Source organism: Ammospiza caudacuta, chromosome 1 (genome assembly GCF_027887145.1).
Source record: "Ammospiza caudacuta isolate bAmmCau1 chromosome 1, bAmmCau1.pri, whole genome shotgun sequence".
NCBI classification, from domain to species: Eukaryota; Metazoa; Chordata; class Aves; order Passeriformes; family Passerellidae; genus Ammospiza; species Ammospiza caudacuta.
The window spans coordinates 57,734,621-57,752,485 of record NC_080593.1 but is presented as its reverse complement, the minus strand read 5'-3'; the positions used below and the strand labels follow the sequence as shown (position 1 = coordinate 57,752,485).

General features: G+C 38.7%; 1 protein-coding gene across 1 annotated transcript in view; it reads right to left on the bottom strand.

Annotated features, from left to right (window-relative positions):
• The window catches only part of NFX1 (nuclear transcription factor, X-box binding 1), a 75,462-nt gene extending 58,936 nt beyond the window's left edge, over positions 1 to 16,526 (bottom strand). The window contains exons 1-3 of the mRNA XM_058802460.1: positions 16,406 to 16,526; positions 6,584 to 7,633; positions 2,567 to 2,728 (exon numbers count right to left, since the gene is read on the bottom strand). Of these exons, the coding sequence (XP_058658443.1) occupies positions 2,567 to 2,728; positions 6,584 to 7,633; positions 16,406 to 16,526 (1,333 nt within the window). The remainder of the gene's footprint in view (positions 1 to 2,566; positions 2,729 to 6,583; positions 7,634 to 16,405) is intronic.
• Positions 16,527 to 17,865: the final 1,339 nt, after the last annotated feature.

Here is a 17,865-nt window from a genome sequence, read left to right as displayed (position 1 = left end):
TAAAGTGACTGTCTTGAAAGATAAAAGCCCCCTTAAGCAAGCAGCTACTCTTTTGATAAGGAGTAAGCTGTTCCAGGGAGATAAATCAACTCCAAAAAAGGGGAGTCACTCAACAATCACTCTCAGTTTGGCTTATAAAGTTTGCAAATAAAGTTTGGCTTTTAACCTCCTAAGAATTGTCACATTTCTCCCTTGTGCTCACCTCATGGTAAATGTCTTAGGCTGGAAATGCAAGTTGCGGCTGGGAGTGTGTATTCTATTGCCATCTGTTAGAGGTGGGGCAGTTATTTTCTGTTAGTTGGGCCACCACTTAAAACCAGGTGGGGCAGTTTTTCTTTATCTCTTCCACAACCAATCCTTTCTCCAGAAAACATCTTCTGTTAATGGGCCATTGAGTCTCACTGCATGACTGATAAAATTACATCATCCCACTGTGAGATGCTCTGCCCAGGGGGAGAAGATAAGCATTCCTACCTGGATGTAATCTGATATTTGGAACATCTACGCCAGCCTTTTCCCACTGGATTCCCAGAGGAAGACCAGGCCCATTTATATCACCACTGGACCTTCAGAGGAAAACTACACTCTTCTACAGGATCACTGCTTCAACAGAACCACATTTGTCACTCCAGGAGGGCTGCAGCCACCATTTAATTGGACTGCTACCAACACTGTGACCAACAGGATGTCAGGTTGTGTTCTGACTCTGTCAGTATTGTTTTGTATTACTGGATTTTTAAAAAAAATCCGTCATAATAACTGTTACTCCTACTCCCCTATCTTTGCCTAACAGCCTCTGAATTTCAAAATTAAAATAATACAGAGGGGTCTGCATTTTCCTTTTTAACAGAGGCTCCTGCCTTCCTTAGAAAACACCTGTCTTTTCAAACCAAGAGAGTAAACTAATACCTCAAGCACCTCTGAAATAAAGTGAGAACTGGAGCTCACAACCAGGCCTTCCCAGAAGTCTGACTATGCATCTTCTGCAAAAAGAACTTTGCAACCAATCCTTTCAACAGGAGATTTACAGTCTGGAAAAACAACTGTCAAAAATTTGGAACTAGGTGACACTATATTTCCTCAGTCTGCCCAGAGAGATACAGAATGACACAAAGAATTGCAAATGCTGAGCAAGCAGGGTACAGAAAAAAATTAACGCTACTTCAGGATTACCATCTTCAGAGTGTGTCTACACCACTCAATTGAACTGAGCATGGCTGCAACTCAGCCTTAGCTTACTGTAAAGAATTCGAAGGGCATAACATACTGGTTTAAGAGTTTCAAAAAGCAGTAAAATACAAGGAATCTGAAACAGTTTAAGCTGATGACAAAGGCTGAAGCTTTCTGTTTTCTCTGAATTCCCTTTCATCGCATGGCATGAGGGATGAATTTCAGGAGTATTTTATCTGAGAAACAAACTAAAAAGTGGTTGGGTAAAAGCAGACACCTAATGCATGAAGTGCATCTTCTGCTTCACTGCTCAGCAAAGCACAGATAAGAGACGAGATGTTTTTCTTGATGTGTAAAAACACATCAAGAGTTTTGCATCCTGATGCACTGATTTCATTGAATGATCTTACCCATTCAAATCTGGAAATTAGGTTTAGCTAGAACACTGGAAAGAATTGAGTTAGAGGATTATATAAGGCATACACAGAACTGTAGGGAAAAACTTGTTTAAAACTTGTTTACAGCTTTACCACTTGTAGTGAACCATTTGCCGCTTATGGCTAAATTTTGCCTTACACAAGCTGTTTAAGTTTGTTTAACTAAAGGAGAAACTTTGAACTAAAGGAGAAGCTGCTGTAAGGAATGGATACTACAAAGGAATGGTAGAGGGGTTTTTTAATGCCAATTTCTTTCCACCACAAGCCACTACCATGCAGCCACAAAATCCTGAGCTTGGAACGTTTGTTCAGAAAATTCTTCCAGGCACATACACTCAAGCCCCCTGTTTGACACTGCCAGACTTCCAGAACCTTCCAGAAAGAAGACTGTGCATACTCAGAATTCTTCTTGGAGGAAGTACTGGAGATACTAGTAGAATCAAGGTTATAAACCCCCCCAATTTCTGATACGTATGCCTGCCTCCATTTCCAATGAACTTGGACCGCATATCACGACCATGGACCATGATCCCCTGCCACGTCACTGGAGCCATGGGTAGAAATAGATCTCTCTTTTCCTCTGTTTTTCTCTTTCCTGTTTTCCTCTCTTAGCGTGATCATATGCCTCAGAATGCCTACAGTATCCCTTCTAAAATCCATTAAGTCTTTTTTCACTTAGGGTTTCAAAGCAGTTCTAATAAAATTTGTTGATCAGTTATTTAGTGCTGTTTTGCTTTAATCCACCCCCAGGGATCCCTTTAACAATGAACTTGGTTGCCTTGCCTTAGAGGTGGGTCACATTGTTATCTTAAATAATATTTCTTAATAGCTTTCACTACATAAGCAACACATTAATTTGGCTGTTATATACATTTGAGAATATATCACATACATTATATATACAATATGTATACATAATATAGAATATATATAAAACATATATTTGAGAAAATACCAACCTTCAGCTTGTGAAGCTGGTGATCGTGCCCATTTCTTGATGCAATTCAGGTGGAATACATGGTAACAATTCTGACAGCTCCACACTGGGGCTACTATTCGGACCACCTCACAGCATACCATGCACTCATACTTCTCTGTGGTCAGCTGTTCAATCAATGACCCTGCAAATCAAATATATTACTTGCGCATAAAAGAACAGCTAGCTGAGAAATGAAACTCAAGTCAAATTCAAAGATTTCATTTAAATTATAATGAAACTTATTTTAGCTCTCTGGCTATTTTAGCTCAGTGGCTATAGATAAAACATTAGTTTACTCATGGAAGATTCCAGTTTGATACTTGCTGTGCATTTTTTTAGCTTCAGAGCAGGAAGAAGGAATATAAGATTCTTATTAAAGTGGCAATGCAAATTCCATTTTGACAAATTAGTAATTATTATTAATTATTAATTCTGAAGCTATTAATACTTTTAAGATTGGCAGAAGTTTGCGATTTTATTCATCACTTTATATAGGAAATTCATCTTTGCATGCACTTTAAACCAAGAAGATGAATGCTCTTGAATACAGAAATCTCTGCCAAAATTACATTTAATTCCTATCCTTTAGTATTCCCAGGAGATGACACAACAAATATTTATAGTGAAGGACATGGATTATGGGAATAGGCCCTTTTTAAAGTGAGTGCTTTAGGAGTGAAATTACTGGAACAACAGTCAAAGTACAGGGTCTTTTGAGCCAGATGAACAAACACGAAAAAGTACTTTGAAAATAAAGCAAGAACCCCACATTAAAGTCAACACAGCCTGATGTGCAACCATAAGAAAGGCACCACATAGTGCTTCGTTTCTGTCAGATTACTTCTCACCCATTAAGATAAGACTACCAAATACACCTTAAAAATGTCCACAGGATTTAAAAATATATTAACTACAAGTGAACAGTGTAAAAATGTAGCATTTTAAGATTGTGCAAGTATTTTAAGATTGTACAAGTATCAAGTGACTGAAATGTTATGGTTTATGGCTTAAACATTTTTATGAAGGACTTTTGCCTATTATAACAAATTGTGTAACAAAAACTGCATGGAAGCCCACTGCACTCTAAATGAGGTCTCTGGGCTGAGGCCCTCAACTGTGAGTTAAACTGCCTACGGGACAGAGATAACACATCTGGGAAATGATGGCTAAGACTGGAAGAGCATACATCCATGGCAGGGATGTCCAGAAGCTTCAGGGTAGAGGCTATAGCCCCAGGTTTATCTGCTGCCAGACTTGCACAGACCCTGACACCAAACCGAGGAGGAAGTGAGGAAGTTCTTTTGGATATGTGGCACACCCTTCAGTCAGAGGCAGTGAACACCCATCCAGCTGCTATGCAGACTTGCCCAGCTGCAGGGCCCCCCACCCTTGGAGAGCCACATCTACCAGACATCCATGTGAGGGACAGCAGATGGGATGTCAAGGCCCATCACAGGCCCACTCCAAGGGGTCCCCAAACCCCTTGGAGTTTCCACCTGAATTGCACCAGAGAACACTGCACATGATGCAACATGATGCAACAGACCCAGTCCTGCAGGCAACAATGTCAAACCTGTCGCCCTTAGGGGAGGCACCTGGGCGTTCCCACCTGGCCCATGATTGATCTATACTTTCTATACTTTTCAGCAGGGGACTGTCATCACCATTGAAACACATGAAGGGATGATAGGTTTCTATTTAATCTGTCTCTGTCACTCTCCTCATCCCCTCTCCTCCCAGCCCCCTTTTTCTATTTATTTCTTTCTTTTCTCTTTCTTTCTCTTTGTCTCTTTTACTATTAAATAAAAGATATAATTTTTTGGTATTAACATCTAACCTTGTTTGTGTTTTAATCTCATTTCTGTGAACATTTGAACTTAAGTACATTTGGCTTTATTCACAGAGTTCACTTTGCTCTTCTGTGATTAGATCAGATCACAACAAGAAGTTCAAATTCATAATGAAGGAAATAAGAAAAGAAAATAATAGAAAAAGATTACTGTCAATTCAAAATGTGCTTCTACAACATCTGATTCCAAGCAAGTCCACGGCTTGCAAGTGTTAACAGTGTCTGTCCTCCTCAATACAATTTTGAAATTTGTTTTCTAGCCCTCCTGAATCAAGCTCCACAACATTTAGGACTAACAGTAATTTCTACTTGCTAACCCATAATTATTATCTGCCGTAAAGGAATATTCTCCTGTAAAACATACTACTTTTCTCCAGAAGACTAAAGCTATATCATACTCAGAAACTGTAGCTGTCCCAGAAATAGTTAAAAATCCACAATCCTAGTTCCCTGAAAATAGTGGCAGACAGTGTTTCCAAAAGAGCTCCCAAATAAAGCAGGCAAATAAACAACTATTTTGGAGGGGGAAACTCCTTAAGTTCCCTGGGAAAGACTATTATTTATCTTTCTGCTTATTGCATGTGATGTTTTTCATTTAATAATAATGATGGGGAAAAGACTGAGGTACCTTCAATTTTATGATTCAAATAGAACCCAGGAGCATGACAGTTAATTTACTTAGGTTAAAGAGGACCAAGGAAGATCTTGATCCTGCTAAGAGAAGAAAACTTCCAACTAGATGTATCTTATGCCTCCTGATTATGCTATTATTTTCTCAATTGTGAAATAGGAGATGCTGAGAAGTCTTCAATAGATTTGATATCAGTTAAGATATCTGGAACTAGTCTACCCATCTCTATCATTCTGTGCAACAGAAGGTAAGGTTGAGATGCTTTGTAAAATACCTAATAAATATAATTCTTGGTATTTCTCCTTATTGCATCTGAACATTTAAGCCCCTTAACACTTAGTGCTTAACCTTATGCAAAACAGTTAGAATAAGCTACCTAAGTTGTTGCTGAAACAGAAACCAGTATCATAGCCCTGAAGAGATTGAGCTGATTTCCATTTAATGTTTTCAGTCACTAATGGTATGAGTCAGCATAAATTTCCCTCAGATAGCCAAAAACTGTGGGTCTGGTTTACACTGTCAACAGCACATGTTTCTATTCTCAAACTTCCAAAAATAGTATCCAGATATTGCCTCTATTTCTAATTACCTTTTAAGGTGATGCCTAACATTTTTCATCTTTTTTCTTTTATTCCCTGTATTTTTCACACACATATTTGGAGCTCTGCAGCCTATTATTGCACTCATAGCTAGTTTTCCCCAGTACTCTCCCCTGGCCTGAAAGCCAAAACACATTCCAAGACCCTTATGCTACCTTGGTTCTCCTTAGAAACCAAGCTTGAAAAACAGCTCTTTGAGACACATTTTCATCAACAAGGTTCAGTCTTGAACTGTGGGGAGAACAGCATCGCCACTTATGCTGCTAATTGGTGATTTTTGTTAATTGTGTTAATTAACTAAACTTATAAAACCCTATGCACCCGGAGGGGGGAGGGTTTGTGGACGTTTTCCATATTTGCACATGAAGGCCTCCAATAAAGACCAGTTTTAATATTACCTCCTATACTGTTATCTCAGAAGTAGGTGTTGTTTCATTTATAGGTTAAGGAATCAAAGGTGCAGAAAAAAAACACATAAAATTCAGTTATGAGAAGAATACCATTTCTCTGTCTGGCATTTTTCTACTCCTACAAAAAACATGAAAATACCTATTCTGCAAAAGTCAGTTTCAGCATTATCCTTCTCAAGTCCTATTATTTAGAATGCTCAGAATTTTACTCCCACAACATACACATTTTAAAATGGTACTCAACTAGGTCATTGTTTGCAGTTTGGTGTAGCAAAAACAGAAAAAAACTTTAAACAAAATCTGTCCTTTTCTAGGTAAACTTACAGAATATGTTCCTACTGAAATACCATGCTTCTACATTTACTTCTACCCTCTGATCCCAAAACCAATTTAATGTGAAATAATAAGCTTCTTCAGCTACTCAAGGCAGGAGCTGAAGCAAAGACTGCTTAAATTATTCAAAATCATATCTTTCATATGGGAGTCCAGGACAGTCTCAAAAACTTACCTGTATGAGTTTCTTTGTTTTTTGGTACATCACTTTGCTTCTTCCAGTACTGGGTCCAGCTGAAATGAAGTGAAGGTACTTGATCCCCCTTTAGCAAGAACTTTCTTCCACTGAACCTGAGAGACTCAGACAACTGATGCCTGATTTCACTGGTCAAGTTTTCATCATTTTTGTGAGCAATGAGTTCTTTCTTCCTTTCATTTTTATCTTTTGGAGTATATGCAACAGAAGACTTCTTACCTACTTTTGTATTTTTACTACGGTGAGAATCATGTCTTTTCTGACACTCCTTTTCTACTGGGGGTTTATTCCACACAGGCTTCCGGGGATATCTTTTGTTTACATTATTGTAGCCTTTTTGCTCATCCCCACTTCCAAAAGGGGCATCACAGAATGCCTTTCCAATGGACGATTCTGAAGAGTCAGACTGCGTCAAATCCAAAGATGGAAAATTTTCAAACAGCTCTACTTTCTGTTTAGAGCTCATTCGCTTTTCACGGTCATGTATCTGCTTTCCCTTTTCCCTAAAACCTCTCCCAGATACATGTATCAGATGTGCTTTCTTCGGCTTTGCGCCTCTGCTATCTGCATTAGATACTTCCCGGTCACTCTCTGAGGAGAGAAAATCACTGTATCCTCTAGGAGGTGCTCTTCTACCAGGTACTAGTGCAGCATCTGAAATTCCTGGACCTGCGTCAGTATCAGTAGTACTTTGTCTTGTCTTATTTCTAGCACATGTGCTATCATTTCTTAATCTATGCAATCTCTGGCTTTGCAAGCTGCGATTCTTCAAACTTTTACTGGTACCAAAATATTGGTGGAAGTCTTCAGAATTCCCATACTGACTTTCCAGATTACAAAAGCCATGATGCTTTGTGGAAGAGCTTTCATGATCTGTACCTCTTTCAGAATAGGGACTAGGAACTGGTATATTACTTCTATTCTGATTACTGTTAGAGTCTTTCCTATCTTTATTTACCCAGTTTATATCTGTTGGTTGTCCTTCTCCAGAAATGGAAGCAGCAGCACCAGGGCTGAAATTCGATGTACCTAAAACATAAATTAATACAAATTCATAAAACTTAAACAGTACATACTTCTTTTCAACCAAATTACCATACATGCAAAGGTCCAGAAATTCCATCAATCCCACACTTAACAGAACAATTGGAAACAAGTGTCCAGAAACACAAACTGAATCATACAGTGCTTTGTAGAAGCCTTCTTGTCATCTTTACAGGACTGTGATAACCCAGAATTAAGAATACAAAAATAAAAAGTGAAAGAAAACTTTTGAAGCAGCACAAGACATGCAAGTGTGACAATCAGTGTTTAACATCTAAAGTTTTTCCAAGCATGTTTACATAAATACAAGAACCTGAAAAAAGGGCTCCTTTAAATACAATGTCTACATCTGAGATTTGAATATCATACAAATTTTGAAAATAAATTAAAAGGAGCAGTAGTAAATACTTGCATCAACTCTGATTATACTGTTCTAGAGACAGACATATTAAACGGCACAGGACTGCTGTGCAAAACTATTTTCTGAGGCCATCAACATGAACCATGCTTCTACTTCAGCGGTCTTCTGTAATTTCCATGCCTCTAGATAAAAGAAAGATAAATCCTATGTTACTCAATGTCCTGTAACATTGAGCCAGTAGTGTCTGCCTGCAACAGAAATTATTAGGTGAATATCAGGAATAGTTTAATTGGCTGTGGCAGGTTAGTTAAATTTTACACAGTAATGTAAAAAAAAATAGTTAATAAAATCTCTAAGATCTCATGGATCTCATTTTACTGGTTGGGTAGGTTACCTCACGTGGTAGCAGAGAGTGCAGTTTATTCCTGGTTCATAACAATTAAAAGAGATAATCAAACACTTAGGCCATGACTTAGGCCAAAAGACTCTCCAAAAGGCTAATACAATCTAGGATCCTGAACTACCATTTCTCTCAATTAAGACCGTGAAAATTAACATTTTGGAAAGAAGAATAAACCAGAACATTTCAAGGCACTAACATACTTTTTTTTTTCCCCAACAAATTAAATTTGTTTTCAAATGAAAAAAGGTTTTTTCAAAACCTCTAGGAATGGTTATAGCTGCAATGTGAAGTTGGCGGCCAGAGGAAAAACTGTAACATACAACTTCATGGAAGTGAAGTTTTAACCTTAATAAAAATTAATAATTTAAAATTACATTTCAGGATGTTTTAACCACATTGCCTAATTCATACTTTAATTTTTAAAGAGCATTTGAAATTACTTTGGGGATTTTTGTCTTTGCAAAAACTAAATGATATATTATTTATATAATATATATAATTTAATATTATCTATATTTACTATACCCATATATATTAACATTACAATGTTACATTACAAGATAGTCTGTGTTATTAATATAGTATATTATATACTATTATATGCCACTCTACACAGTATTATATGTTATAAATCAACTAGATACAAATGGCAAATACAAATAGTTTGGATTTTTTTAAGTTGAAATACTAACCTGATTTTGCAACAACAAAATGGAAAAACCAGACAGAAATCTGGTCTTCAAAACAGCTCAAGACTGAATTAAGAATCAGTGAAAAATTGAAATTAGGTCAGGCAAAAAAGATGTAGAGACACATGTACTGATCTTTTCTTCCTGGTACCCAGTGAAAGCACATTCAAAGCTGTGACACGCCCCCCCCCATCTCCCGGGAATAAGGAGGAGGGGTGGGGAGGTGTTCAGACTCGGAGGGGTGGGGAGGTGTTCAGACTCGACATGAGGGGACATGTCTTTGCCAAGAGCATGGTCAAAACCCTTAACAGGCTTTCCAGAAGAGTGGTTAATACCTCATGTCTGCCATTGTCTAAGAGACAACTGGACAACACTCTCAATATGCTTCAACTTTTGGTCAGCCCTGAAGTGGTCAGATCTGGATTCAATGACCACTGTAGGTCCCTTCCAGTTGAACTATTCTATCGTTAGGACTGCAGACCCTAGTAGGTACCAACATTAGGCTATACATATGAAAGATTCTGGACTGAAAGCATCTTCCCTAGAAACATTCTATTTTTCTCAGCATATGTATCCTGTGTAAAGAATGGCAAATGTAATGTTATCCATTGTATTTTCTACAGCTACACTTACTTCCAGTTTTCCCAGTGTTAAGTCAGTTTCTTTCCTATCACTAATAAAGAGCAGTACAATTGTAAATTATACACTATAATGTTAACAGCAGTGATTCAATATAGACTACCTAAATTTTACACATTTTGATCTGAAAACAGAATGTAATCCTAGAATTCCATGCAAACCTGATTTGAAACAGCCCATTTTATTAGTTGTTTTAGGCTTTCTTTTGTATATTCTAAAATTTAAAGTCTGACAGATAACTATGGTTCAATAAAAACAGGTTTGCAGAAAAAAATTAGAAACTGGGATTCAGATACTTAAAAGCACCTCCAAAATACTAATAAATCATTGGAAGTTTTTACATCAGTAAGATTCCCATTCTTGCTCTCAGCTTCTACATAAAGAAGAAAATTCCAGAGTGGTAAATTCTACTAAAACTGATTTCTGTCTGCCAAGACAAGAAACTGCAAAATAAATGTACAAGTGTAATAATAAGTAGCTAACACTGGCTGAAATCGTCTCTGACATGCTTACATATACATACACAAAAAATCATAGTAAAAGGGATACCCCAAAGCTAAAGTCCAGCCTGTATTTCTATAAAATAAACACAGAATATTATAATAAATTTAGAAAAAACTTCTATATTGTCTCACCTTTGTGCCTAAGAACATCATGGAACAGATCCTAGTAGGAGTTACACTAAGGCACATAGAGGACAGGGAAGTGATTTGGGACAGCAAGCAGAGCTTCACCAAGGACAAGTCCCACCGGACCAACATAGTGGCTTTCTATGATGGAGTGACTGCATAAGTGAACAAGGGAAGGGCTGCACATATTATTTATCTGACCTTATGTAAAGACTTTGATATGGTCTCTCCTAACATCCTGCTCTCTCAATCAGAGAGATGAGTTTACTATTACACAAATAAAAAATTATCTGGAAAGTAACATCCCGAGAGTAGTGGTCAACAGCTCAGAGTCCTGATGGACATCAGTGACAAGTGATGTCCCTCAGGGGTCTGCACTGCAACCACTATTGTTTAATATCTTCATTAATTATATAGTCAAAGAGGTACATTGTACCTTCAGCAAATTTGCAAATGCCATCAAGCTGAGTGGTGCAATTGACACAGCTTGAGAATGGAATGCCATCCTGAAGGACCTGGACAAGCTCAAAAAGTGGGCCACAGGAATCTCATGAGGTTAAACAAGACCAAGGGCAAAGTGCTGCACCTGGGTCAGGGCAACCCTGAGTACCAATAAAAGCTGGGGGATGAACAGATCAAGAACAGCCCTGCTGATAAGACTTGGTGAACGAGAGGCAGACATGACATGACAACAAGCGCTCACAACCCAGAAGACCAACTGCAACCTGGGCCACATCAGAAGTGTGGCCAGCAGGTCAAATGAGCTGATTCATCCCCTCTACTCTGCTTCTTGATACATCCCCTCTACTCAATTTCAATGCAACACCTGGAGTGCTGCATCCAGCTATGGGGTCCCCCCAGCACACGAAGGTCATCAACTTGTTGAACTGAAGCAAGTGTGGAGGAGGCCACCAAGATGGCTGGAGGGATGGAGCATATCCCCTCTGAGGAAAGGCTAAGAGAACTGGATTGGTTCAACCTGGAGAAGAGGCTCCAAGGTGACCGAACAGCAACTTTCCAGTACCTGAAGGGAGCCCACAAGAAAAATGGGCAGAGACTTTTTACAAGGGCATGTAAGGACAGGACAAGGAGGTCTGGCTTCAAGCTGGAAGAAGAGAGATTTAGGTTAGATATAAAGAAGAAAATCTTTACTTTGACAGTGGTAAGACACTGGAACAGGTTGCCCAAAGCAGCAGTACCATCACTGGAAGTGTTTAAGGCCACACTGGATGGGGCTCTGAATAAGCAGGTCTAGTGGAAGATGTCCCTGCCCATCACCGGGGGGTTGAAACTAGATGACTTGTAAGGTCCCTTCTAGCCCAAGCCAATCTATGATTCTATGATTTTAACATCTCTAGGAATTTTGGTTTGAATTAGAATGAAGCATATGAAAGCGATATGGTTTCATGCCTGTTCTACCATAGCATTAAACCCCTCTGGCATTAACTGTCGACAGAGCCAGAATGCCCTGGCAAAGAGGTAGTCCTTGTGAACTATCTTTCAGAAAAATAATTTTATAAGGACACATTAAAAAATATGAAGCAAATTAATAAGTACTCATTTCAGTAAGTACAAGCTCATCTTCAAAAACAGAGCTTATACTTGGGAACAGTACCGCCAATAGCTTAGGTACTCTTTTATGAATACATTAAGGATGACATTTGAAGGTGCCACTTAAAGACATTACGCCTAAGTGACATATTTTAGAACAGTTTCACAGTTTCAGGAAGCTATATTCATATAGATTTTTAAGAACCATTGCATAATGTACTTTAACTAATATGAAGTTGATAATTAAATACAGAAGAGAAAAAATATATTGACAAAGTTAATCAGAAAAAAATGTAACAGTCCACAGAAGCCCTTTAGGCATCAGACTTAGTACTTCTTTCTTCTTAAATTAATTCAGCTTTACTTCCTAGACAGGAAGAACTGACTTCCTTCTGAAGTTTTCTATCCAATATAAAACTGGAATAAAACAAACAATACTGATTATTACCATTCTTTCTAAATGGACTTCAGACATCTTTTAAATGACTGCTTTTAATTAGATACGAATAAATTCAGCCAAAAATATTGTCTTGCACTGTGTGCAAAAACAATTTCTTTAGTACCATGTGTTTGGCTCCACAATGCAAAAAAAGTATAAAAATATTAAGCGTCCAAAGGAGGACAACAGAGATGGTAAAAGGACTAAATTACATAAGCAGCTGAAAGTACTAGCTTTGTTGAGTTTGGAGGAGACTGAGTGTTGAAGTGAGGGGGAGAACGACCATCCTATAATGCATCGAACTCCAACTTTATTGATCGATCAGTCACTTTTAATAACAGTGTTAATTAACTTCATGCATATTCCAAAATCCAGGTTTACGATAGGCTAACAGAGAAAACTCTAACCACTCCTTTTGTTTTACAATACCGTTGATTGTTTACATCAAACAAAATCAGTGTTCTCACTGTGATACGAACGGTTCTCAAAACTTCCATAACTGTTCCCAGGGTGCCATCTTTTCCCAGAGAGGATGTTACCTTTGTTATGGGAAGACTGCCTGAGAACTTTATTGTTTATGCAAGGATGCCTGAGAGAGACTAATTGTTTATAGAAGTCAGGCTGGAAACTGCTTCACAGCTACCTGTTACTTTTCTCTCAGCTGCATGGCTTCGTGGCCTTTTTCTTTAAGCCATGCTTGAACTAAACTCCCGACATTTCCCCCGTCTTTTTCTTTAAAAGAAAGGAGGTTAGTTTGCCACATTTTCTCTATCATCCTACTAACCATCTTTTGGATACAGCTACAGAAACAAGGTAAGATAAGTAAAAGCAATAAGAGTACACCTAATATCCCTATAGCATATTTTACAAGGTTTCTTAGCCATGGTCCCAATCCTAAACTTTTAAGGCACTCATCAATACCCAATCCTTCTTCTTCCTTAAGGCTGTTAAGCCCTAGCCGTAGCTCTTTCAACTTAGCATGAATAGATACAGAATGATTAGACAGGTTCATGCAACACATTCCTTTAAACTCCTCACATCCATGGCCTTGAGCCAATAACAAGAAATCTATAGCAGCTCTATTTTGTAAATCAGTGTGGTTAACACTTTGTACATCTGAAGATAACATATCTAATATCTGTGAAGTTCTATTTAGTTCAGCCTTAGCCCAACACCCTATTTGTTTTGCTAGAGTCAATGCTTTGCTTGCAGCACCCCAGGGTAGGAAAGCTGAAACCATCACTTGTTTAAATTTACTCCAGAACCATGGATCTCCTATTTGACTACAGTCTAAATTATGTAAGCTACGCTTTTGCCTGCTTACCTGATGACTTAATTGCATCAGCACAGATATATTAGGGTGAAATAGTGATAACTTGCCTAAATAACAAGGTCCACCCTGAGGTTGAGCAGGTATACCATTCCAGGCTCTATCTCCGCAAATTAGAAATATTCCTGTAGGTAATTTCTTAGGTGTCATGATGCTAGAGCCTTTACAATGGCTGTAGAGTTGTTTAGACACTATGTTTGGCTTTAGGGCTGAATCCAAAGTTGCCCATGTTTGTTTATATGGATTCATCTTTTGAGGATTAGAATAATCAAAGCTAAACCATCCACTGTTGGAAGTGCTGGTCATGCTAGCATTTGCACTTCCAAAAAGCTCCAACTCCTCAGGTGGAGAATGCAAAGGAGTATTAAGTGATTGAATTAACAGACATTGTCGGTAGCCATCACTCTGACTGGCAGTATACCCTTTCTGTGCAGGCAATTTAATATTTACCATATTGTGCATACATAAAGTACGATTATTAATAAGACTGCAGAATTCTTGAGGAGACGATACTGGCAATGCTGAGACAAGGCGACGACTGATTAATCTGTCTAGCAAGTGTTATTCATACATTATCTCTAGGTTGATTAAACTGTATTACCCTTAATTCTTCAGCTACTACTACACCTAGCAATATAACAAAAGTAAACCTCATTTTTCTGTTTTTACTTTGACCCCCTTTTTTTTTTTTTTTTTTTTCTTATCAGTTTTTAACCTTTAACCCTTTTCAAAATACACTGTACTTCCCACCGATAATAAGCCAAGATTTTCTGCTCATGTGTCTCATAAAAACCTAAAGCTGAGGCAGTGTTTAGTCCTGTTGCATTCCGTAGAGCCCACTCCCAATTATGTTCCCAGGTATGTCTATAATTACAGGTGTCACACCATAAACGAAAAAGTGACAACCGATCCACCCAAAAGGTCTCATCACAACCTCCACAACACAGTGCAACCCAAGCAGCACAATGTGGGCTGTGACATTCAAGGCAGTTCTCTTTTGCCGGTCCTTTTATATGGAAAGATGATAATTCAATAATGTCAATCAGTTCCCTGGTCGTCCGGCAACGGCGTTTTATCCCAAAGGGTTAAAACCACCCTCAGCTGAGCCACAATGTCCGGCCTTATCAGGCATTGCACGGTAGGTGGTAATTGGACTAAGAAAAGAAAGCTATTAGCTGTTTTCATTTATGTGAACCTGGAGAGGAGGTGAATGGCAAGTCTGAAAACGATCCTTTCTGTCCTTGAGATTTTCACATCCACCTCTTCCCTGGGTTTCTCAAAAATGTTCAAAATCAGTTTTATAGTCTGTAATCCTTTAGTCATTTGGCTGAAATGGCATCAGCTGGGCGATTCTCAGTCCTTTGTTGATTTGGAGTGGTGAGAAAGTAGTATGCACTTGAAGCACTTAAAATACTTAACTTAGCAGACTTATTTTTAAATTAATAGAACTTAACTGGCTTCAAAATTCTATGGGCTAACTGTGCTACACTCTTTGCAACATAAGAATAGGCAGTTCTAATAACTAAATAGTATTTTCAGCTAGCAAGGTTTCTCTGATGTTTACAACAACACTTTGAACACAAGTCATAAAACAAACACCTATTGTAAAAGCATAAATCTATCTAACATCACTTAAACTTAATAGCACTTATACTTAAAATACTTAACTTAAAATATTTAAACTTAATAGAACTTAACATTACTTAAACTTATCTTTACTTAAACTTAATAGAATTTTAAATCAACAGAACTTACATGTAAAATCTCTTAATTCTAACAAAACTATAACAAAATTTAACTGATTTTAGACTTATTTGTAAATAATGTAAGATCAAACTTAACAGAATCTAACTTATCTTAAACCTAATATGATTTAACCTTAACAGACCTCGAACTTAACAGAAAATAAACTTAACAAACTTAACCTTAATACTATTTAGCATTTAATTTAACTTAAACTACTTAATAACAGATAAAACTTACTATAGACATAAAATATAGCATTTACTATAACTTACTTACAGGCCCGATTCTAAAATATTAAGCTAAAATAACTTTGTTCACGTGTTTGCTATAGCATTTCTATATCAAAAAGCACACTCACAACATCTCACTCATACAATCAGTCTAACATATCTTAACATTTTTAAACTTTTCAAAATATAATTCTAGAGTCTGATGTTCCACTGACTGAGCCATCCGGGCTTCTGATGTTAAAGTCTCTGCCAATACAGGTGATTTCAAGACAGCATAACTAATGCCGAGCCAAACCGGCCGAAATTTGACCCATGCATACAGTACGCTGATTCCTGTTTCAGTCTCTGCCAGGAAGAACTAAAGTGCCTTTAACTTTCCTTGTTTACCATCACTTGTTTCTTAATTTCAACAGGGATCTTTTCCTTTTGTTGACAAAAGTTACATCCATTAGGCTGTTAGGTCTTAAACTGAAGCTTTTGCCGGCTGTGGGGGGAGGGAGAAATGCTCCTGCTGCAAAAAGCGCTCCAGTCCCGCGGTGCGTGTGTCGGAGCGGACGAAAACCCCCCCCCCTGCGCTGGGCTCTTTGTTTACTCGCCGGCAGGCTGACTCCGCTGCAGGCACCGCTGCACCCGTGGCTCCCCCCGCGGCGGCTTCGCTCTCTCCCCGCGGCGGCTTCGCTCTCCCCCCGCGGCGGCTTCGCTCTCGCCGCTATAGCGCAGCATTTTAAGCGGTCGCTCACCGCGGCTGCTCGCCATGGCGGAGCGCCCGTGCCAAGTTCGGAGTAGCACAGACTCGGAAGCGCCACGAGCTGCTGCCGCTGTCTTGCACTCAGAGAGATAGTAAAATAGTGCATCAGACATCACTCGCCATGGCCTGCTTAGCTTCTTGGCAGTTTTACCACTCTCTAAAGCAGCCTCTGACAATAAATCACCGAATTCACGCAATTCCGTTAACTCGTAAACTGTGTGGGGATTCACAAAGATTCCCCGTTCCAGACCATAAGCCAAAAGACCTTGCAATTCCTTCCGTAAGTCTATTCCCTTAATTTGCCTTTTTTGCAAAAACATAATAAAAAGTTCATATGCGGCTTGTCTTTCCATACCTCTTTTTAAGTGCGCACTTTCACCTAGCAGCGTTTTCCAAGACTTCTCTGCCGCACGTATCAGCTGGCCCATCTAATATGGTCGCCAGGGCACGGCGCGTATCGGCGGTTTTCCTTTTTTCCTCCGCTTTAATTTCGCGCTTATTGCCGCTCCCGCTGCTTCGGAGCCTGAACCATTCCTCACTTATCCTTTGGTGTTCGCAATCCCCGTGATGGCCGCGATCGTCGTGGTGTCCGCTATCACGTCCGGGTGTCACCAATTTGTTGAAGTGAGGGGGAGAACGACCATCCTATAATGCATCGAACTCCAACTTTATTGATCGATCAGTCACTTTTAATAACAGTGTTAATTAACTTCATGCATATTCCAAAATCCAGGTTTACGATAGGCTAACAGAGAAAACTCTAACCACTCCTTTTGTTTTACAATACCGTTGATTGTTTACATCAAACAAAATCAGTGTTCTCACTGTGATACGAACGGTTCTCAAAACTTCCATAACTGTTCCCAGGGTGCCATCTTTTCCCAGAGAGGATGTTACCTTTGTTATGGGAAGACTGCCTGAGAACTTTATTGTTTATGCAAGGATGCCTGAGAGAGACTAATTGTTTATAGAAGTCAGGCTGGAAACTGCTTTGAAACTGCTTCACAGCTACCTGTTACTTTTCTCTCAGCTGCATGGCTTCGTGGCCTTTTTCTTTAAGCCATGCTTGAACTAAACTCCCGACAACTGAGGGGTCACCTTATTGCTGCCTACAGTTTTCTTATGAGAGGAAGTGGAGAGGCAGTTGCTGATTTCTTCTCCCCAGTAGCCAGTGACAGGAAGCAAAGGAAAGCTTAAAGCTCGGTCACAGAGAAGTCAGATTGGAGAGCATCAGGTAAAACTTCAATTAAAGGGTGGTCAAGTACTGGAAAAAGCTTTATAGGAAAATGGTCATGACCCCAAGCTTTTCAGTATTCAAGAACTGTTTCAATAATGTGTTTGGATATCTTATTTAATTTTTAGGTTGCCCTGTGGGATATCAAGCATTTAACTCAATGACTCTTGTGAGTCCCTTTCCACTCAGAATATTCTATTAATAGATGTTCTATTTAT